General features: G+C 42.3%; 1 protein-coding gene across 2 annotated transcripts; it reads right to left on the bottom strand.

The window, feature by feature from the left end:
* Positions 1–1,386: 1,386 nt before the first annotated feature.
* Positions 1,387–17,484, bottom strand: LOC139408869 (WD repeat domain 36). Of its 2 annotated transcripts, XM_071153274.1 has the most exons (24): positions 17,383–17,484; positions 17,180–17,295; positions 16,638–16,665; positions 16,200–16,300; positions 15,870–15,987; positions 15,537–15,669; positions 15,258–15,312; positions 12,643–12,775; positions 12,307–12,482; positions 11,561–11,681; positions 11,404–11,469; positions 11,189–11,272; positions 10,913–11,067; positions 10,645–10,759; positions 10,385–10,550; positions 10,139–10,247; positions 9,940–10,019; positions 9,593–9,700; positions 8,288–8,385; positions 7,848–7,990; positions 7,459–7,578; positions 3,367–3,448; positions 2,914–3,101; positions 1,387–1,718 (listed from the first exon to the last, which is right to left on the bottom strand). In XM_071153274.1, exons 4-24 carry the CDS (start codon positions 16,254–16,256, stop codon positions 1,569–1,571), a joined length of 2,457 nt encoding a protein of 818 aa, XP_071009375.1. In that variant the 5' UTR covers positions 16,257–16,300; positions 16,638–16,665; positions 17,180–17,295; positions 17,383–17,484; the 3' UTR covers positions 1,387–1,568. The 2 variants fall into 2 exon arrangements, with proteins under 2 accessions (XP_071009375.1, XP_071009374.1); XM_071153273.1 differs by having other exon boundaries at positions 17,180–17,484.
* Positions 17,485–20,969: the final 3,485 nt, after the last annotated feature.

Genomic DNA, 20,969 nt, shown 5'->3' with positions numbered 1-20,969 from the left:
AACTATAATCCCCAACAGCACTGAACACAATGAAAATACAGTGCATTCGGAAGGTACTCAGACTGAGTTTTTCCACATTTCATACATTACATCCTTATTCTATATAAAGGTCCCACAGTTGACAGTACAGATTAGAGAAACAACCAAGCCATGAGGTAGAAGGAATTGTCCATAGAGCTCCGAGACAGGATTGTGTCGATGCACAGATCTGGGGTAGGGTACCAAAACATTTCTGCAGCTTTGAAGAACACAGTGGCCTCAATGATTCTTAAATGGAAGAAGTTTGGAACCACCAAGACTCTTCCTAGAGCTGTCCGCCCGGCCAAACTGAGCAATCGGTGGAGAAGGGCCTTGGTCAGGGAGGTTCCTCTGTGGAGATGGGAGAACCTTCCAGAAGGACAACTCTGCAGCAGTCTACCAAACAGGCCTTTATGATAGTGGCCAGACGGAAGACACTGCTCAATAAAAGACACGACAGCCCGCTTGGAGTCTGCCAAAAGGCACCTAAAGACTCAGACCATGAGAAACAAGATTCTCTGGTCTGATGAAACCAAGATTGAACTCTTTAGCCTGAATGCCAAGCGTCACATCTGGAGGAAACCTGGCACCATCCCTACAGTGAAGCATGGTGGGGGCGGCATTATGCTGTGGGGATGTTTTTCAGTGACAGGTACTGGGAAACTAGTCAGGATCGAGGGAAAGATGAACGGAGCAAAGTACAGAGAGATCCGTGATGAAAACCTGCTCAGGACCTCCGACTGGGGTGAAGGTTTACCTTTGAACAGGACAACAATCCTAAGCACACAGCCAAGACAACACAATAGTGGCTTCGGGACAAGGCTCTGAATGTCTAAGTGTCCGAGCCAGAGCCCAGACTTGAACCTGATCGAATATCTCTGGGGAGACCTGAAAATAGCTGTGCAGCAATGCTCCCAATCAAACCTGACAGAGCTTGAGAGGATCTGCACTGAAGAAGAGAAACTCCCCAAAAACAGGTGTGCCGAGCTTGTAGCATCATACCCAAGACTTGAGGCTGTAATCGCTGCCAAAGTTGCTTCAACAAAGAACTGAGTAAAGGGTCTGAATACTTATGTAAATGTTTTGGTTTTATTTTAAAAAAATCTAAAAAACCTTTTGCTTTGTCATTATGGGGTATTGTGTATAGATTGATGATGGGGAAACTCTAGTATAGACAAGTGTGTGCCTTTCCAAATCATGTCTAATCAATTGAATGTACCACAGGTGGACTCCAATCAAGATGTAGAAACGTCTCAAGAATGATCAATGGAAACAGGATGCACCTGAGCTTTATCCTCTTATCTATTGAGGCCGCAGGGAACAAAGCAAACTAAAGCAGACCAAAGGAACAAACAAAGTGAACAAATACAATGATAACAATCCCGTGTTTATTTTAAACGGTTACATCAGGTTTTCAACCATTATGAGAGCACTTCATATAAAATGTGACCAATTTGTCTTGCATCAACTGTGATACTTGCACCGAGAACACTGTATAGAGATTTATACATCACTTTTATGGTGAAAAACAACACTGGGAGAGGTACGCTTCAAAGCAGTGCACTCTTGGTGTATGACAGCAAACACAGGCTCTGATTGAAAAGTGTCTGCATGGATGTCCACGTCTCCTCCAGTTTCTCTGATACTTTAGATGCCTCCTCCATCAGCCCTGGTTCCTGGGAGATCTGTCTAAGATGCAGCTAGAGAGAGACGAACCAGGGTTAGCGATGGATGTAAGTCTAGCCATACATGAACACACACTTGTTATTTGCCCTCAGAACGTGCCTGTGGTGCTGTGAAGACAAACAAATCATTCTTCATGTTCTGTAGAGATGCAATTTGAATGAAGGTACTCAACTAAATAGATTGTATTTTAAGAGGGAAACAATAGAACTGCGTATCAAGTCAAACATGTTTTCTTGTTACATTTTCTATTGGACTTCTACAGGGAATCTGGGTATTAGTTTTGATCGAATAGGGCGTTGTGTATCAGAGAATTTGTACGTTTCTGTTTTTTTCTTTCCAATCATAATGTTCTGATGCCATCTGCTGGCTGCAGATGTAAGTGGATGACAGTCAATGCAACAGAAAACAACTTTCCCCTTCATCTAGTGGCATCTGGAGTTGATACCATTAAGCTGCTCTTATACCTTTGTAACAACGATACAATTACTGTAGGAATAACATTGGACGAAAACGTAACAATAAAAACAACAAAATCAATCAAATGTAGATTAAATTAAAAAATAAACTTTTTACACAGGTAGTTACAGTGGTTGCATTAACGCAGAACTCTGTATTTTTCACCCAGAAAAATAGATCAAACGCAAAAAGAAATATCTTGCTGTGTTTTGTAAACCAGATCTAAAATGCTCCTTATTGTAATTTCTGCTCGGCATCAGACTGATTTTGTGCTTCAGTTGCACTTCTCCACTCAGATGAGAATTCACGAATGGGCATTCTATCAGCAGACAGCGCTCTGACTGATGTGTAGCTATTTTCTCTGGTACTTTCCTCAGTTTCTCCTGTAAAATGAAGATTCACTTCAGGCAAAACATTAGGAAATGTAGCTGGCTACATTCTTTCTATGATAAATATGATGGCCATGTATAATTTTTTTTGCAAAAAATACCTTTCTCATTTACGACTAGCCAAATAGCATTGCACTTCTGTAGTCAGTGATGGTAAACTATAATTGCACGGCCTTGATCACTGTGAAGCAAAAAAAAAAAAAAAAAAAAAAAAAAAGACTCAATATTAAACACAGGCATTTAAAAAATAAAAATACATTAAATACAGCATTTTGAAAATAGAGTTGTGAACTAACGCGACCCCTGGTATAACAGCAGCTGATTAAACGTGCAGTGTTAGTGACTATGATATTTATGTGGTTACCTTTAGGAAGAGAGCCAGGTAGGCCTGTGCCAGATCAAAGTCTCTCTTGGAGTCCAGCATGCTGGCCACCATCTTCAGGAAACCTTGTAAGACGGAGACATCTCCACCCATATCAGGGGCCAGGCCTCGGAGTTCAGCATCAATCCCAGACGGACCCATCTCTTTCAGCAACCCCACAGGGTCATTATCTGGAGGAAACGACGACGAGCAGGGGTTATTCATTGTATTGGCCTGAGGTACATGCCATTTTCAAATGGCAAAGTCTTGCCAAATAATACTTTAGTTAGTGCGCATGCTAATGACTTGACTTCATAGCAGTAGGCCCAAGTATTGTGATTCCAAAATATATTCTTGAGTTTTTATGGCTTCAGAATTGATTTGGGGTTAGAGGAATTGCTATGCTTGCAAAGAGGTGCGGTGAGTAATAGCTAGGTAAGTGAGATTCAGACTTACATTTGTTGCTGAGCATAGCAGATTCTAGCTGTTGGTAGAAATGGGACTTCTGTGCCAGGACTCCAAAATTCACAATCTTTGACTGTGAAAAAAGAAAACTCGACCACTTTTACTCCACACACAGAGAAGCATAGAGTACACCACATCAGTCACTGGCTTCATCAATAAGTGCATCGATGACGTCGTCCCTTCAGTGACCGTAAGTACATACCCCAACCAGAAGCCATGGATTACAGACAACATCCGCATTGAGCTAAAGGGTAGAGCTGCCGCTTTCAAGGAGCGGGACTCTAACCCGGAAGCTTATAAGAAATCCTGCTATGCCCTCCAACGAACTATCAAACTGGAAAAGCATCAATAAAGGACTAAGAATCGTATTACATCGGCTCCGATGCTCCTCAGATGTGGCAGGGCTTGCAAACTATTAGACTACAAAGGGAAGCACAGCCGCCCATTAACACAAGCTTACCAGACAAGCTAAATTACTTCTATGCTCGCTTCGAGGCAAGTAACACTGAAACATGCATGACAGCATCAGCTGTTCCGGACGGCTGTGTGATGACGCTCTCCGTAGCTGATGTGAGTAAGACCTTTAAACAGGTCAACATTCACAAGGCCACAGGGCCAGACGGATTACCAGGACGTGTACTGCGAGCATGCACTTACCAACAGGCAAGGGTCTTCACTGAGTTTCAACCTCTCCCTGCCTGAGTCTGTAATACCCACATGTTTCAAGCAGACCACCATAGTCCCTGTGCCCAAGAACACGAAGGTAACCTGCCTAAATGACTACCGACCTATAGCACTCACATCTGTAGCCATGAAGTGCTTTGAAAGGCTGGTCATGGCTCACAACACCATCATCCCAGAAACCCTAGACCCACTCCAATTTGCATACCGCCCAAACAGATCCACAGATGATGCAATCTTTTTGCACTCCACACTGACCTTTCACACCTGGACAAAAGGAACGCCTACGTGAGAATGCTATTCATTGACTACAGCTCAGCGTTCAACACCATAGTGCCCTCAAAGCCAATCACTAAGCTAAGGACCCTGGGAAGGTAACAACACATCCGCCACGCTGATCCTCAACACGGGGGCCCCTCAGTCCCCTCTGCCTGTTCACTCATGACCGCATGGCAAGGCATAACTCCAACACCATCATTAAGTTTGCCGATGACAACAGTGGTAGGCCTGATCACCGACAATGACAAGACAGCCTACAGGGAGGAGGTAAGCAACCTGGCCGTGTGGTGCCAGGACAACAACCTCTCCCTCAACATGATCAAGACAAAAGAGATGATTGTGGACTACAGGAAAAGGAGGACCGAGCACGCCCACATTCTCATCGACGGGGGTTGTAGTGGAGCTTCAAGTTCCTTGTTGTCCACATCACCAACAAACTAACATGTTCCAAGCACACCAAGACAATCGTGAAGGGCACGACAAAACCTATTCCCCCTCAGGAGACTGAAAAGATTTGGCATGGGTCCTCAGGTCCTCAAAAGGTTCTACAGCTGCACCAAAGAGCATGGTTGCATCACTGCCTAGTATGGCAAAAGCTTGGCCTCCGACCGCAAGGCACTACAGAGGGTAGTGCGTATGGCCCTGTACATCACTGGGGCCAAGCTTCCTGCCATCCAGGACCTCTACACCAGGCGGTGTCAGAGGAAGGCCCTAAAAATTATCAAAGACCCCAGCCACCCTAGTCATAGACTGTTCTCTCTGCTACCGCATGGGAAGCGGTACCGGAGCACCAAGTCTAGGTCCAAGAGGCTTCTAAACAGCTTATACCCTCAAGCCATAAGACTCCTGAACATCTAATTAAATGGCTACCCGGACTATTTGCATTTTACCCCCCCCCCCCTTTACACTGCTGCTACTCTGTTTATTATCTATGCATATTAACTCTACCTACATGTACATATTACCTCGACTAACCGGTGCCCTCGCACATAGACTCTGTACCAGTACCCCATGTATATTTTCTTAAAACTGCATTGTTGGTTAAGGGCTTGTAAGTAAGCATTTCACTGTACGGTCTACACCTATTGCAGACCTGCCAAACCTGTCCAACTTTTTAGAGTACCAGACACACGCGGCAAATTGGAGATTCAACTCGCGCTCGTAGCACTCCCCGAATTGGGGTTCCTTCCCCCGCACGTGTGCGCGCTGTTCGTGAGTCTGATCGCAATTATAGAGTTGTTCCAAATCAAGTCGATAAAAAGGTTGGAATACTTTGACAGCATTCCAGTTACACATATGGTAAAAGTCACTAACAAAATGTAATTAGAAAAAACAAAGGGCCTTTATTCTTGGAGTTAAAAAAAATAAATAAGTATAAGCACAAGTTATTTGTTTAAGTACAAAATGTACAAACGTCTTATCCATGGGAATACATTTTTAAAAAAAACTCTGATAAGAACAACAAATGTTTGAAGCAGAGAATCAGTATGAAATAAACATGTAAAAGGAAAAGGCTATGATAGGAAGCAGTGGGTAAGAACACATCTTCTGGAGAGCTTCAAAATGTTCAGGAAATCATTTCCTAGACAGATCTGCCTGGCAGCTAGCAGACTTAGCCTCACGCAGCAGGGCATCAGGATAGACTTCTCCGTGGCAAACAGTTCCTCTGGCAATCATTGAAACCTTGGTAACGAGGGCACTCAGCATGTCTGTACTGGGGGAGGCTCTGTACTGGGTTTTGTCCTTGGAAATGAGACTGAATATTCGTTTGCATTGCAGTGGAATATGAGCAATATGCACAGCATCACAGTCGAAAGGTGGGAATAGACCAGGCTGCCCCGCCTTTTCATTGTGCAGATTTCTCTCCAGGCCTGATCCGTGCGCATGTTGACCAGACTCTGCTCAAAAGGTTGCTGCCTGATAGAGTCTAAACTCATCTTCCACCAGATCAACAGAGGCTCCCTCAGAAATAATGCAGGGATAGCATGCCGTGAAAAAGTTGAGGGATGAGCTCTTGGCAGTCGGCCTGTTGGCAATGTTTCAGCCTATGTGAAGGTGCCCATTGGATTTCTTTGCAGCACATACATCATTTCAGATTTTCGAAATGGATCAAATCTCAAATCTAGTGCAAAGACCTTTTAGAAGCATTGCCTCTATAGCTAATACAGGACACTCATTCATTCTTCATCGCGCCGTCTTCTAAACTCCCGACTCCCATTTAATGCCAAGATGTTTATATTTATTTGGGATTATACTTTTGTAAATGCTTTTTCTGACATGGATCATCATTTCAGTCACAGTCCATCAGGTTGCGTGATCCTCGTAATGTTACGTGGAAAATGCAACTAATGGGACGCAGAATTGAATGTCTATCACTCTCACAACAAATGCGACCAGTTCCTTTTCGCATTTGCATTTAATTTCTTTCGCAAGAAAATGCGAGTGAACTGCTGGCACTTTAGAGCCCACTGAATGTCCATCCTATGTTCGCTAATGTTAGCTTGAAACAATTAGAGTTTACCTTTCCACAACAACACAGAGTCGAAAAGGGACTTGCCCGTGTGTTTACGTACAGCTGACAGTCGGCAAACTCAGCATCCCATCAAACAGGAGGAGGGGCAGACACGGGGTAGCTACGTCCAATAATTATTTTATTAATCTCCGTTGACACAAACTCCGTAGACACCTGGGTGTTGCAGCTCAAGAATAGGTTAGATTTACTCAGCGGGTTTATTTGTTATTCAAATGTTGTTTAAAAAATATATATATATATATATATATATATATAATAATCAGTCCCTATTAATTTCTGCGTAATTTTAACTCGGATCTCGTACATGGACAGAGAATTGCGCAACTGGTAAGCAAAATGCGTGCATGTTGGCAGGTCCTGCTATTGTATACGGCGCATGTGACAAATACAATTGGACTTGATTTTTGATTTGAACATCGCAAACAGACATGGCAGTTTCAACATTAAGGATTCCAGCTCCTGTAATTTACATTCATGTTAAAAAAAAGAAAATGTTTATAAAAATGGATTTTTACAGTGTTGTGGTTTCAGGGTCATTCATGGAGTTCTGTTTATTATCAGAACTTGAAGAAGTAGCTAACTTCTCTCACCTGTTCCCCCTGGTTGGAGCCTTCAGAGGGGGCGAACTGTGGTATTAGTCCTGGGATGGTGGGCATAAAGAAGGGGGCAGCCTTTGGAACCTTGGGGGGCTCCATGGGTTTGTTCCGTTTCTATATGTGAAAGGGGAAAACACCATTCTCATTTCAGTCCAACATAACGAAAACAAAATATATGAGCACTGTGAAAGTCTGTCTTATGAAGCGATGACAATGATATTACCACACGTGTCGTCAGTCACTGCAAGTGTAAGGAGAAATGTGTTGCCTTGGGTTTAGCTCAGAGGGCTAAGACAGTCTTGAGTCGCACAGACAACCTGGGCTTGAGACCCTGTAGCTGACCCGTTTTCCCTCCGCAGACAACCACAGTGTGACATGCTCACCTTGATGATGTCGAGGTGCAGCAGGTTCTTCCAGCGAGAGTCGGCCAGCAGAGAGAGGGTGACCAGCTGCTCGTCCAGTTGCTCAGGAGACTCATATTCTATCATCTCAGTGTTGAGATCAGCATCTCCCTCTTCCTCTTCATCTGCAGAAGAAAACGAATGTTTCTTTGGCAACGGATACCATCAACTACCATCTAATATTGCTTAAGCTCCAGAAAGGCTATTTGAAGCATTTGAATGTTCAGTACTCTGCCACACACATTACGGCACAGTATTGTTTTTCTCCACCAATATCTAGAAAATATTCAAAAGGACCGCTTGAATAATTGGCTGGTACCACTGTTACATGTGCCAGTCCAGATGGTGTGGGGGACTTTCGAGCTCCCTGTGCCCGGTACAGAGTAAGTGCTACATGGGTACAGTGGCTGTTCAGTCGGTACCTTGGCTGGAACAGGTTCCTGGCAGCATGATCCCGGTGGGCTCGTAATCTGCAGGCAGGGGGCGCAGCGACACCATACTGCACAGCGTGTTGTTGGACCTGGAAACACAACCATATGGAATTCACTCAACATGGGATACTCACTCAACAATAACACTAATGTAGTAATGTTCAAAATCAGGAAGCCTGGTCTGAATGCTCATATATACGTCATCCAGTAAACATAACAGAAGTCACTTTATTTCCTATTCTAGGGGCATAGTGGGAATGAATACAAAACTAATCATCATCAGCATAGTGTCCCGTTTCTCCTCCTCCCTGTTAGCCATTAGTGGAATGTCAATCACCTCCTGACCGTAGAGCCTATAACCACGGCACAATCATGCACATTCCTCACACATGCCGTCTAACCTGTGGGCTCAATCTCGCACGTATCACCTTCGTCTCTCTCAACCAATGGGTGCAAATGTTGGGATGTATTTATATATGTCAACTTAATCCCGTTCGCTCACGTGCAGTTTTCAACAACCATCCGCCACCACTAGCTATTATAACCTTAAGGCCCGTCACGGGAACTCCTTTCCTCCAGCGGGAGAGGGCTTTGATGCCAGCAGCCCCGCATAGGGCAACCCGTCATCATGTCATCTAGCTCCGAGGATCTTCCCTCGGAGAAGAAACCATTCCCCCAAAACTATTTCAGAAAATGTCATATTGCTTTCGGTCTTTGTTGTTCATTCAGCTGGGCCTGTACTCGATTGAATTACTAATACTGAATGCTACTATGATGTTGTGCTCTGTAGCTCAGTTGGTAGAGCATGGCGCTTGCAATGCCAGGATAGTGGGTTCAATTCCCGGGACCTGCCGTACGTAAAATGTATGCACACATGACTAAGTCACTTTGGGTAAAAGCGCTGGGAAATGTCATACATTATTAATATTATTGCTGAATACTACGAGTTACTATCCTGAATAGTATTATACTGGATGTGATACTACTACTCAATATACATGCAACACACTGTGTCACAGAAAACTACTTGAATACAAGGAAATAACTAAAATCCTTCATAAATAACAAATAAATCCTTCATAAATAACTATTCAATTGAATAGATGCTGTAACAATTGACCATGTGACTACTAAAGACTAAGCAAATCAAGATTGTTCCTTTATCATCTAATGCTTGGTTCACTGTTAGTGTGAACATTAACCAGCAGGTTAGGTTCCGTAATAATGACATAACCTCAGATAATCATTGACTCCACCCGCCACACAGTCTTTCTTTGATGTGGTGGTGACTCTTACCATAAGTAGATCCCCAAGTTGTCGACATGGGAGGAGGCTAGAAAGTCCCCTGTGGGTGACATGGTCAGACTGACTGCAGCAAAGTCGACCAAGAAGCAGTCCACCAGGCTAGGAAAGAAAGTTAAGAGTGACAGAAAAAAAGAAAGAGAATAAATCAAGTCAATTACTGAAGGCTGAGAGGGAAATTCCCCTGCAGAGCACTTGAAGGAGATTCATTGATAAACTACATTTTTGATAAAGCCCCCTTTTTTTTTTAAGAATCTGAACAAAAGTAATCTTAACGATTTCAGGTTATGGCAAGAGGAAATGACGAGAAGCTGCTCCAGAAGCGGAAGGATTAGTCTTACCAGCCAGAGGGAAGGTCCCATGTCCTGATAGTACAGTCCATGGCTGCCGTTATCAACCAGCGACCATCTGGACTGAAAGCCTGAGGAGAAACGTCAGACGAGAAAAATAATCAGTACTCAAAAAGACATGAAGGAAAGTGAGATCAAAATCGAGAGTAAAAAAAAACAGAAAGGGAGATCAAGAAAGATAACGACTCACCATGTCATTGACCTGTCCTCGATGGCCAGAGAACTTGCGGACAATCCTCTTGGTCTCCATGTCTAGAACATTGAGAGTGAAGTCGTCCAGCGCGATGGCAAACATTCCACTTTACCAGGGACAGAAAAGACTACAATCAGACACTTTCCTACAGCTATGTTATAACCACGTGAAAACTAAAAATCAGTTGGAAGACGTGCAGTCGTGTCAGTGCTATTCCTCCCTGTGGTGTTATCTGTCCCGTACCTGTCCCGGTGCAAGTGTGTGGTGGCGGGCGAGGTGCCCAGGTCAATGGAGAGGACCAGCTTCCTAGATTTGAACTTCCAGATGTTGACCAGTTTGTCAGCTCCGGCGCTCACGGTCAGCTGGTTGAGTCCATCCACCGACACACCGCGCACCGCCCCGCTGTGAGCTACAGGATCAGAGATGGGACGAATGAAGCTGAATCTTTCACGGAAAGCACGAGCCAAATATACATCGGTAATTGTCTTTCTGGGGGTACTTACCTTCGTCCTCTCCATATTGACCTCTATGCATGCCAGACTGCATGTTGTAAACGTCAATATGTCCAGATGAGAGTCCTATCACCACGAAGTTACCACAAGATGTGATATCTACCGCCTGAGGCGAAAGTGCACATTTTAACAACATAAATAGCGCATACATTATGTTTGTTTCAAAATGTGTAATAAACTTTGTGTTATAAACTAACTCATCAAATAATTTGGGTTCATTTGACACTAAAAACAACACATTTGACACATATTTAGCTACCGTAGCATGGACGCTGAGAGCGCGGTTCTTGTTGAAGCGTTTCGGCTCCAGCTTGTGTGCTCCCATGCCGCCCTTCTGATAGTTCCAGGTGGTCGTCATGAGGTACCCTCGATGACACGCCACTATACTGTCCCAATCACTCTGGCGGGCACTTTCTACATCCCACATAGAATCAGAGAAAACAAACGTTTTAACAAATTAAATCCCATTCAATGATAAAAGTCTACAGGAAAAACTGACTTGTTTAGAGTTTTTTGTTGTTGTTGCTAAACATACCTGAGGCGAAAGTGGTGATGGCAGGAAGCTTTAGTTTGTCATACCTCAAGCTTTTCTTTTTGGATTTCTTCTTGTTGATGGAACCTAGTTACCAATTGGTTTATTGTCATGAAGAATAGAGCAAACAAGGATTCATGCAGGTAAACAGTACTCAAATTGACAGCTCATAGTCCATAACAACAATTTTTCCTACAACAGAAAAAATGTAATTGTACCATGTCCTAAACTCCTGTTGAACCTCTCATGAACAGTGGAGAACGACTGCAGAGTACCATCTTGACCTTAGAAAAAGAAAGAGTACAGCGGATTAGAGAGAAGAAAAAAACCCATAGATGCCTTATACAACTGCCTGATAAAGCAAGTCACACATACCAGCACTGAGAATGTGATGTCCGTTCAGGCCGTGGTGCCGGACCTTAGTGGGCGGGGCGCTGTGTCCCAGACGACTCCTGAGTAGACGGCCTCCTCCCCCGGCCGTGTCAAAGATCCACACCTGAGGAATATGACTGATCATTCAAAACTCTATGGTTGAATACCAAATCTTGAGGGCTCCCGAGTAACGCAGCAGTCTAAGGCTCTGCATCTCAGTGAAAGAAGGCGTCACTACAGTCCCTGGATGGAATCCAGGACAATCACATCCGGCCGTGATTGGGAGTCCCATAGGGTGGCGCACAATTGGCCCAGCGTCGTCCGGGTTTGGCCGTCATTGTAAATAAGAATTGTTCTTAACTGACTTGCCTAGTTAAATATGTTGGTACGAGAATGTGTTAGCAGAGCTGAATTTGCAACTTGAGATTTGCAAATACAAGCTTTAAGACATGGGTGTCAAACAAATTTTACCCGGGGGCCGCATTCGGTCTACAAAGAGGTCCGGGGGGCCGCATTCGGTCTACAAAGAGGTCCGGGGGGGGGGGGGGGGGGCCTATTAGCAAGCTGGACAGTCAAGAAATTAACGTAGACACAATCATTTCCACACAGTTTCAAGTGAAAATGTGGCATTATGTTTGACACCCCTTCTTTAAGATGTGTAGTAAAAAATACAACTTTTGCAAAAAAAATTTTTTACAGCAATTGTACAGTGCCGCCCTCTAGTGAATGACAATTGAAGTAACACTAACCCGAATGCCGTTATCAGCCCCATTGGTGATGAGAAGAGGCTCGCCATGGAGGAATGTTAGTCCAGCGATAGCAGTGTTGTGGGCATCTCTCATCTGACAAACAAGCTTCTTCTCCTCCAGATCCCACAGCCCAATATGTCCAATAGGACTACCAGCCGCCATTACTGGATGGCCATCTAGAAGACAATCACATCCAAGTGTTAAGAGGTGAGTAAACATTTTATTTATTATATTGGACGCAAAGCAGTGACACACCAGACACAAAATGAAGCCACACAATGTTGTGTTTATCATTATAATCATAAAGACAACACCTCGTTCAATTGGGGATGTCACCTGTTCTGAAGGAAAGGGAAGTGACTGGGCCCCAGTCTTGCTGGAACTTCATCAGTGACTCATCAAACTTGATGTTGTGGATGATGATCTGACCCGATGATAGGCCAACTCCTACAACGTCCACAGCTGGGGTCTGAGGGGGCGGTTTAGAGGAAATGGGTGAGAGAGAGATAAGCTCGACAGGAAACACATTGAATTTTTCATTTAAAAAAAACATTTACCCCTTTCCTCCCCAATTTTGTGGTATCCAATTGGTTGTTATAGTCTTGTCTCATCTCTGCAACTCCCACAGACTCTGGAGAGGCGAAGGTCGAGAGCCGTGCGTCCTCCAAAACACAACCCAACCAGGCCGCACTGCTTCTTGACACAGTGCCCACTTAACCCGGAAGCCAACCGCACCAATGTGTTGGAGGAAACATCGTGCACCCGGCGACCGTGTCAGCGTGCACTGCGGCAGGCACGCCACCAGGAGTCGCTAGTGCGCGATGGGACAAGGATATCCCTGCAGGCCAAACCCTCCCCTAACGACGCTGGGCCAATTGTGCGCCGCCCCATGGGTCTCCTGGTCACGGCCGGCTGCGGCAGAGTCTTAGAACACTGCGCCACTCGGGAGGCCCACACATTGAATTTCTGATTGCACACTAGCCAACTTTTCTACACAGTAGATCCCAAACAGTGTATACCAGGGATCATCAACTAGATTCAGCCGCAGGCTGATCTTTTCTTGAGAGGATGGTTGGGGGGGAACAATTAAAAGTAATTTTAAGACTGCAAATTGACCGCAAGAAGTCAAAACCAATATAATATTTGACTGACACATAATAATTTCAAACCTTGCTTACATGTATACAATCACTTCTTTCTATTATGCGTGGGAATACTTGGGAACAGATTTCCCAAATAAAAATCACCTGGAGCTGATTTTCTGGTGTTTTAAAATTTTATAAAAATGTTTTGCTCATTAAACTTAGGAGGCCAAATAAAGCCACCCGCGGAACAATGGTGTCACATCGCTCCCATACAGTTCCAGACAGATGTAGAATCTATGCCAAGGGCCAAGGTGCATTGAAGCTGTTCTGGCTCGTGGTGGCCGTTGGGGTTTCCTTTATTTTGGCAGTTACCTGTATGCGGGGGCTCAGGCACAGCACCCACTGGGGAGCCAGGCCCACCCAATCAGATAGAGCATTTCGCTCAAATACATTATTTGTCTTTAAACTTAAGCACAGTACTTGACTTGGTCAGGGGCTCACAGGAAATATATATCAGCACCTCAAATTTTCTTCTGCTTGAGTTCCTGCACCTTTTATAGAATATTATCTCAAAAGTACTGAGGAGTACCTGCACCGAAATATAATATAAATATATAGAAGAGGACAATGGAGCATTTCCCAAGTCATTTGATATAAGTATTTTGCCAATAAGGGCCTCAAGTTCCCCTCTATATCAATCACTGATTGCATTGATCTAATCAAGGGCCTTAAAGACAGTTTGAGTACAGTCAGAGACAATGATCAGCACTAAAATGCTGTTTTTATTCAACACTTTTAGAAATCATGAAACACCTCACTTCGCACTCTAACTCCGCTAAGACATTTTTTATTTATTTCTTTATTTAACTAGGCAAGTCAGTTAAGAACAATTTCTTATTTACAATGACGGCCTAGGAACAGTGCCTTGTTCAGGGGCAGAAGGACAGATTTTTACTTGTCCGCTCTGGGATTCGATCTAGCAACCTTTCAGTTACAGGCCCAACACTCTAACCACTAGGCTACCTGCCACCCCACATGACCATCGGTCCAGTGAAATGAAAATAAAACAAAAAAGGGATTTCTATTTAGTCTGATGTGCCTCGCAAGTAATAGGCTACAGCAACTGACCTATTACCAGGGTTATCATATAGCCTAGCTTGTGACTTGAGTTTTCAAATGCAAGGGACTGTACGTTATTTATAACAAGGAGTAGGCCTACATGGAGAAATCGGACCTCTCTTATTATATATGAAAAGAGGAAAATGCATGAAGTATTTATTTCCAGTCAAATGTAAATAGCCTATCATTTTTAAGAGCTTCATTTAATTGGAAATAGAACTTTGCCCTGTGCTTCTCCGGCCATAAACTATATTGAAGTCCCTATATCCTACTGATCATTTCATTGACATCACACAACACATTGTAGGCGCACCCTGCTTACATTTTCACTCAAAGTGATCTAGACCAAGAAAAAGTTGGTGACCGCTGTTCTAGTCTACGGCTGCCTATTGTGATTATTAACGCTACATAGGCCTACGGTTTATTATGTGTAGAGTCGCATGGTAAAATGCAAGAGTCGTGGATTTCCGTAGGTCTACAAGACTATTTGGTCTGTAATGTCGAAATCACATTAGATGGTTTGTTATGGGTGACTGAATACAGCAGGGTATAGCGTAGGCTATGCTTTATTAATCATTTAATTATGGTCAATAACCTACGCCTACACCTCTGTCTGCATGCCTTCCCGAGTCAGAATGTAGGCTACACAGTACCTTCATTCTATACAGTATTTGAAAGGAGTTGAATGTGTTTGCTTGGCTGTTCCTCAACCTAAAAAGCTTTGAGAAAAGTAAAATGGTATTTTACCTGCTGAAGCACTGTAACTCCTGCTGGCCACCCAGTGAAGGTGTACAGAAGCTTGCTAAGACACAAAATAAATGCACCTAATGAGCACAGAGAACATGGCAAACATTCCTACATTTAAGACCAAACTTTGACAAAGCACACTATAACAATTGCATTAATGCAGATCGTTGGTTGTTCTGTCCTTCATTCAGTTTTATGATTTCATAAACAAATTAGAATTCAATTATCAACCAATACTTTTTAGTTCAAAATATTTTAAAACTACATTAATGACCATACTTGGATTTGACATTCCAGAGCTGGAGACCTCCTTGGCTACTCCCAAACAGGATCTTGTTCAGGTAAGTGCTTGGGTGCATTACAGCAGACACCTCAAATGACACTTTGTCAAATGTTATCTGCAGGTACTCCTCTGTGGGACAAACAAGCACAAGAGAACAAAACTATTTAATTGACTTCACAAAAACTGGTTTGACTAGAAAATGAAAAACTACTGATCTTCATTTCAAAACAATCAATTTACCAAAACATGTTCAACTCTAGGTTCATTGAAACAGATAAACTCAACAATGATCCTAATGATCAGTTCTGCATTATTTTTGCAACACAAACCCTCTGACTCCACGTCCCAAACAATGACAGCACTGTCCCGGTCTACAGAAATGATGTGATCCCCAAAAGGCAGCAGGAGGTGAACATCAGCTCCATGGCCGGTGTACATGTGAACGACCTGGATAGACGCAAGAATCTCACAGTCAGTTTACTATAAGCAATGGCATTCACTCTAAGTCAACGTAACATTTAAGCTAAAGCGAGTGTGTGCCCTCAGCTAGCCTCGTGTCATGACAAGTAGGTGGCCTAAATAGATTGATATCATTGTCTTTAAAAAAAATATATATATATAATATATTCATTATATAAGTGATGGAATGGATACTTCACCTCTTTGTTCCTGGCAAATGCTGATACTTTTCCCCCAATTGCAACATAAACCAGCATCCGATCAGCCGCTAGGCATGATATGTCCTCTGGAAGTGCATTACCTTGGGAAAATTCATACATTCCTTAATCTACAGTAAAATTGTTTGAAACTGTAACACCGGTGAATTAATAAGGGAGCTAGACTTAGTGATATGAGTGATCGTAATACACAGTCAGGAAACTCTTACAGACATCAACAGAATCCAATCTTCCCGGTGTATGCCCTCCCTTGACACATGCCCACATTAGGAAGAGCAAACAGTGGCTCTTTTGGAAGATATGCATTTGATTGCTGTTGATTTCTGTAGGGAGGATGTCCCACTGTGTAAGATGATGTCATCATATCACAAAGACTACCTTTAAATTAAACTACATAAATATACATTGAGTCCTACTTACTGACAGCAACGATTCCAAGTTTCTTGACCTGTAACATTGCAAATGGTTACCAAACAAAACAATGGACAATGGAACGTGCAAAAAGGTGAACTGATGATAACTTGTCTTTTTAGTCACTGTTATGGCTACAGAACTAATGATGATCACCAATAGGACCACTGAATAACCACTCCGATTATAATATGAGAATTAGCGAGCAATCAAATAACTAAATGTACTCTTACAAAAACATCTAGCAGTTTTGAAACTACAGTAACTGTGCAGTAACTGAAGTCTACTGTGGTATTTTGGGCGCAGTATTTGCAGCATACTGTGCACTCTGACTGCAATCTTCTTTCGTAAGGGTAGATAACGTTATTTTAGAAAAGGCTGCCCTCAAAATCTGGCATTGCATTCGTGGCACATCCTTTAGCTATGTTGTTTCATCGATCTAGTTGACATCAGGAAATGGCAAAGACACTATCATCATATGTTTTAAATGATTGCTATGTGACAAGTAAATAGCTAACTTTATCGTTACATTTATCAACATAAGTACTTACATTGTACGTGTGGAAACAGTTTCCCACGGCTGTTACAATGTAGAATTCTCGATGTTTCTTATGGTACCGTACCACGTGTGAGAGGTGATTCGAATACAGTCCCAATTTTCTGAAGCCTGAAAATATAACGCTTCCCTTTTTACTACCCACAGGCATGTTTTAGGTTGATGTATATCAAGTAATGCTTTATCAAATGTAGAGACCTTTTTCGTAATCTATTTAAAAACGGCAGGCAGAATAACGTTGTTCCTGTGGTTCTTCAATGTTTTCAAAGCGTGAACACATCTTGTGTAACACTGAAATGTGTCCGATAGACTGGATTTAAGAGAATTATAACTTCCGCGTGATAAATTCCCTGATATTCCCTCCATAAATATCTACCCCTCTCAATCTCTATTATATTGCAAATAAAAGTATCAACAAAATCTTGAAAACGGTCTGATAAATTATTAGTATAGTAAAGAATATATTGCCGTGTGTGTCTATTGAGAATAAAATAATGAATTAATCCACCACCCCATATTTTGTGTTGTAGCTAAATCAAAATACGGTATTACAGTGTTTATTATCAAACGTTTATTATTTATTGTTTAAATACAGAAATAATACATCATTAAGCAAACCTGAAATAACCAAATAAAAAATACGTTGAAATGAAAAATGTAATATCTGAAAATAAGCAATCATACAGAACATAGGTAGATTTAACCAAAGAAGGTTGCATAAGTACTTTTACAGAAAATACTTGATAAACAATTGATTGATATTTGATTTATAAAACAATATCAAACAGATTTTTTGCTGCTGGTTTTAAATTTGGCTATGATTAAAAAAAAATATCAATCAGGTTTGCAGATACAAAAATTTGCCAGCATTCCAAAAACTTGCATGGAACTTGTGCATGTTTACATGGCCGTTTCGGAATGAAGTTCAGATTCCCACACTCTTCACCCTGTGAAAATCAAACATACAATCAAAGACAATACTATTTGTACCTTTGATTTCAGAGAAACCCCATGTGATTACTGTCTGTCATAACAATAACAATGACAGACAAATATGGAAAATATGACAGATAAGAATGTTCAAAATACTCACCTTTGCAGAAGATGCCAAACTACATTGTATCATCCTCAATTCCTCCATATTCATCCGTGAGTAATTAACGCATTTTCCACTGGGCAGTGGGCAGTGAGACCATTTGAAAATGCAATTAGGCAGGATTGTCTGCAAAGTGAAATGAAATGTATAATATGATGGCTTTAAGTCATTGTTTAAAAAAAACATTTGGTCTAAGTCAAATCCAACCGATAGGATATTAAGAGTTTACCTTGTTATAATGCTTCGGTCTCCAACTTCCACAGTGAGTTTTCCACATTGCCTGCAAATGAAACCACGTAGGTGTTTCAAACCTCATGGAATCTCAGAATGTACAAACCTAATATCAACAAGATAATTAATACACTCAAAGAAACAAACTTTTAGAAATCTGACTTACATCCATGTTATATTTTGGTATGATATCATTTATAGCCTCATCCTGCATTTTTTGGAGACATCCCTTATGCATTGTTGAAATGCTGTCAGCAAGGTACACTGCAAAAGCCAGTGTGACATAACCTGCAAAAAATGAATTCGACACACAGACCAATACCACAATTACATCATGTCAGAAAGAAGCCAGGAAAGCTGTCAAAGTCAACATGTGTTCAATTGAATCAGTTACCAATCAATTGTAAAATTCAGTCATTTACCAATCAGTGCCCTGCTCATCTTTGTGTTAATTTGAGAACTGAACATTTCAGTGATCGGGCATCTTTTATACTCTCTCAAATCCCCTTAATTCAAATCCCCTTAATCACTCCATAAATGAAAAATGATCACGTGAACAAAATAAACTGTGACTCACAGTATGAATCATCTAGGCATGTACTTTAAACTAATGGTCAATTCATCTAACATTGAAGAAATCTCAACCCACTCACCACATTCCATAAAATCTCTGATCTCAGTTTGAATAACTCAGATTGTACTCAGATTGAAAAGGGTACACCTCTGATTGACAACACACCAAAGAGTTATCATACAAATTGATAAAATCAAATAGATAATTTCACTTTTCTCAAAAATGGAGTTCCCACAACTGTGGCCATTGCTGACATTTGAGCTTAGTCAGACCACTTTATCATAATGAAGACATCGGTCTGTGTGTGAGGGTATATTCTGCACTGGGCAGACTAACACATGCAGCCTGAAGCATACCTTACACTTGACCACCATACAGTCCCCTCATCTAGCCTCCCCTGGAGAGAGAGCAGCTCGTGTGGTCGCCTGATATCTACAATGAACAAAAATATAAACGCAACATGTAAAGTGTTGGTCCCATGTTTTATGAGCTGAAATAAAAGACACTAGACATTTCCCATACGTAGAAAAATATTATTTCTCTAAAATGTTGTGCAAATGTTTTTTACATTCCTATTTGTGAGCATTTCTCCTTTGCAAAGATAATCTACCTGACAGGTGTGGCATATCAAGAAGCGGATTAAACAGCATGATCATTAAACAAGTGCACCTTGTGCTGGGGACAATAAAAGGCCACTCTAAAATGTGCCGTTTTGTCACACAACACATTTTCAAAGTCGTCTCAAGTTTTGCGGGAGTGTGCAATTGGCATGCTGACTGCTGGAATGTCCACCAGAGCTGTTGCCAGAGAACCAAATGTTAATTTCTCTACCGTAAGCCCCATCCAACATAGTTTTAGACAATTTGGCAGTCCTTCCAACCCAGCCTCACAACCGTAGACCAGACCCCGTGTAAGCACACCAGCCCCTCCACATCCGGCTTCTTCACCTGCGGGATCGTCTGAGACCAGCCACTCGGGTAGCTGATGAAACTGTGAGTATTCACAACAGAGGAATTTCTGCACAAACTGTCAGAAACCGTCTCAGTGAAGCTCATCTGCGTGCTCGTCGTCCTCACCAGGGTCTTGACCTGACTGCAGTTTGTCAATGTAACCCACTTCAGTGGGCAAATGCTCAACTTTGATGGCGACTAACACACTGGAGGAGTTTGCTCTTCATGGATAAATCCCAGTTTCAACTGTACCGGGAAGATGGCAGCCATATTGCTGTATGGTATCATGTGGGTGAGCGGTTTGCTGATGTCAGTTTGTGAACAGAGTTGACATCATAAACTAGGGAAAATGAACACAATAGCATTTTATCGATGGCTATTTGAAAGCACAGCGTAACCGCGACGTGATCCTCCTGAGGCCCATTGTAGTGCCATTCATCCACCGCACTCACCTCATGTTTCAGCATAATGCATAGTCGCAAGGATCTGTACACAATTCCTGGAAGCTGAAAATGTCCCAGTTCTTCCATGCCCTACATACTCACCAGACATGTCACCTATTGAGCACATTTGGGATGCTCTGAATCTACGTGTACAACAGCGTATTCCAGTTCATGCCAGAGTGGGACATCATTCCACAGGCCACAATCAACAGCCTGATCAACTCTATGCGAAAGAGATGTGTAGCGCTGCATGAGGCAAATGGTGTTCACACACTAGTGCTCTGGCGGTCCTGACAATTTATCAGCTGGCTCTTGTCATGCAAGACTTTTGGTCTCATGGTAATTGACCAATAATTAACATAAACACATTTAGCATCTCCAATAAATCCAATTTAATAATACATCAATTTAATATATAACAATCCATGATCTATTTTAGATCAGTGTGGCAGGGTAGCCTAGTGGTTAGAGCGTTGGACTAGTAACCGGAA

The sequence above is a fragment of the Oncorhynchus clarkii genome, chromosome 5 (assembly GCF_045791955.1).
Source record: "Oncorhynchus clarkii lewisi isolate Uvic-CL-2024 chromosome 5, UVic_Ocla_1.0, whole genome shotgun sequence".
In the NCBI taxonomy this organism is placed as follows: Eukaryota; Metazoa; Chordata; class Actinopteri; order Salmoniformes; family Salmonidae; genus Oncorhynchus; species Oncorhynchus clarkii.
The sequence above is the reverse complement of the archived record's forward strand: the minus strand, read 5'-3'. Positions and strand labels throughout refer to the sequence as shown.

Excerpts from the sequence above, each read along its gene's own strand:
- LOC139408869 (XM_071153273.1), bottom strand. The coding sequence starts at position 17,335 with ATGCCTGTGGGTAGTAAAAAGGGAAGCGTTATATTTTCAGGCTTCAGA. Across the intron at positions 12,776-15,257 it reads GAGTTACAGTGCTTCAGCAG|ACCCCAGCTGTGGACGTTGT; the intron begins GTAAAATACCAT and ends CCGCCCCCTCAG. Across the intron at positions 11,273-11,403 it reads CAACAGGAGTTTAGGACATG|GTTCCATCAACAAGAAGAAA; the intron begins GTACAATTACAT and ends ATTGGTAACTAG.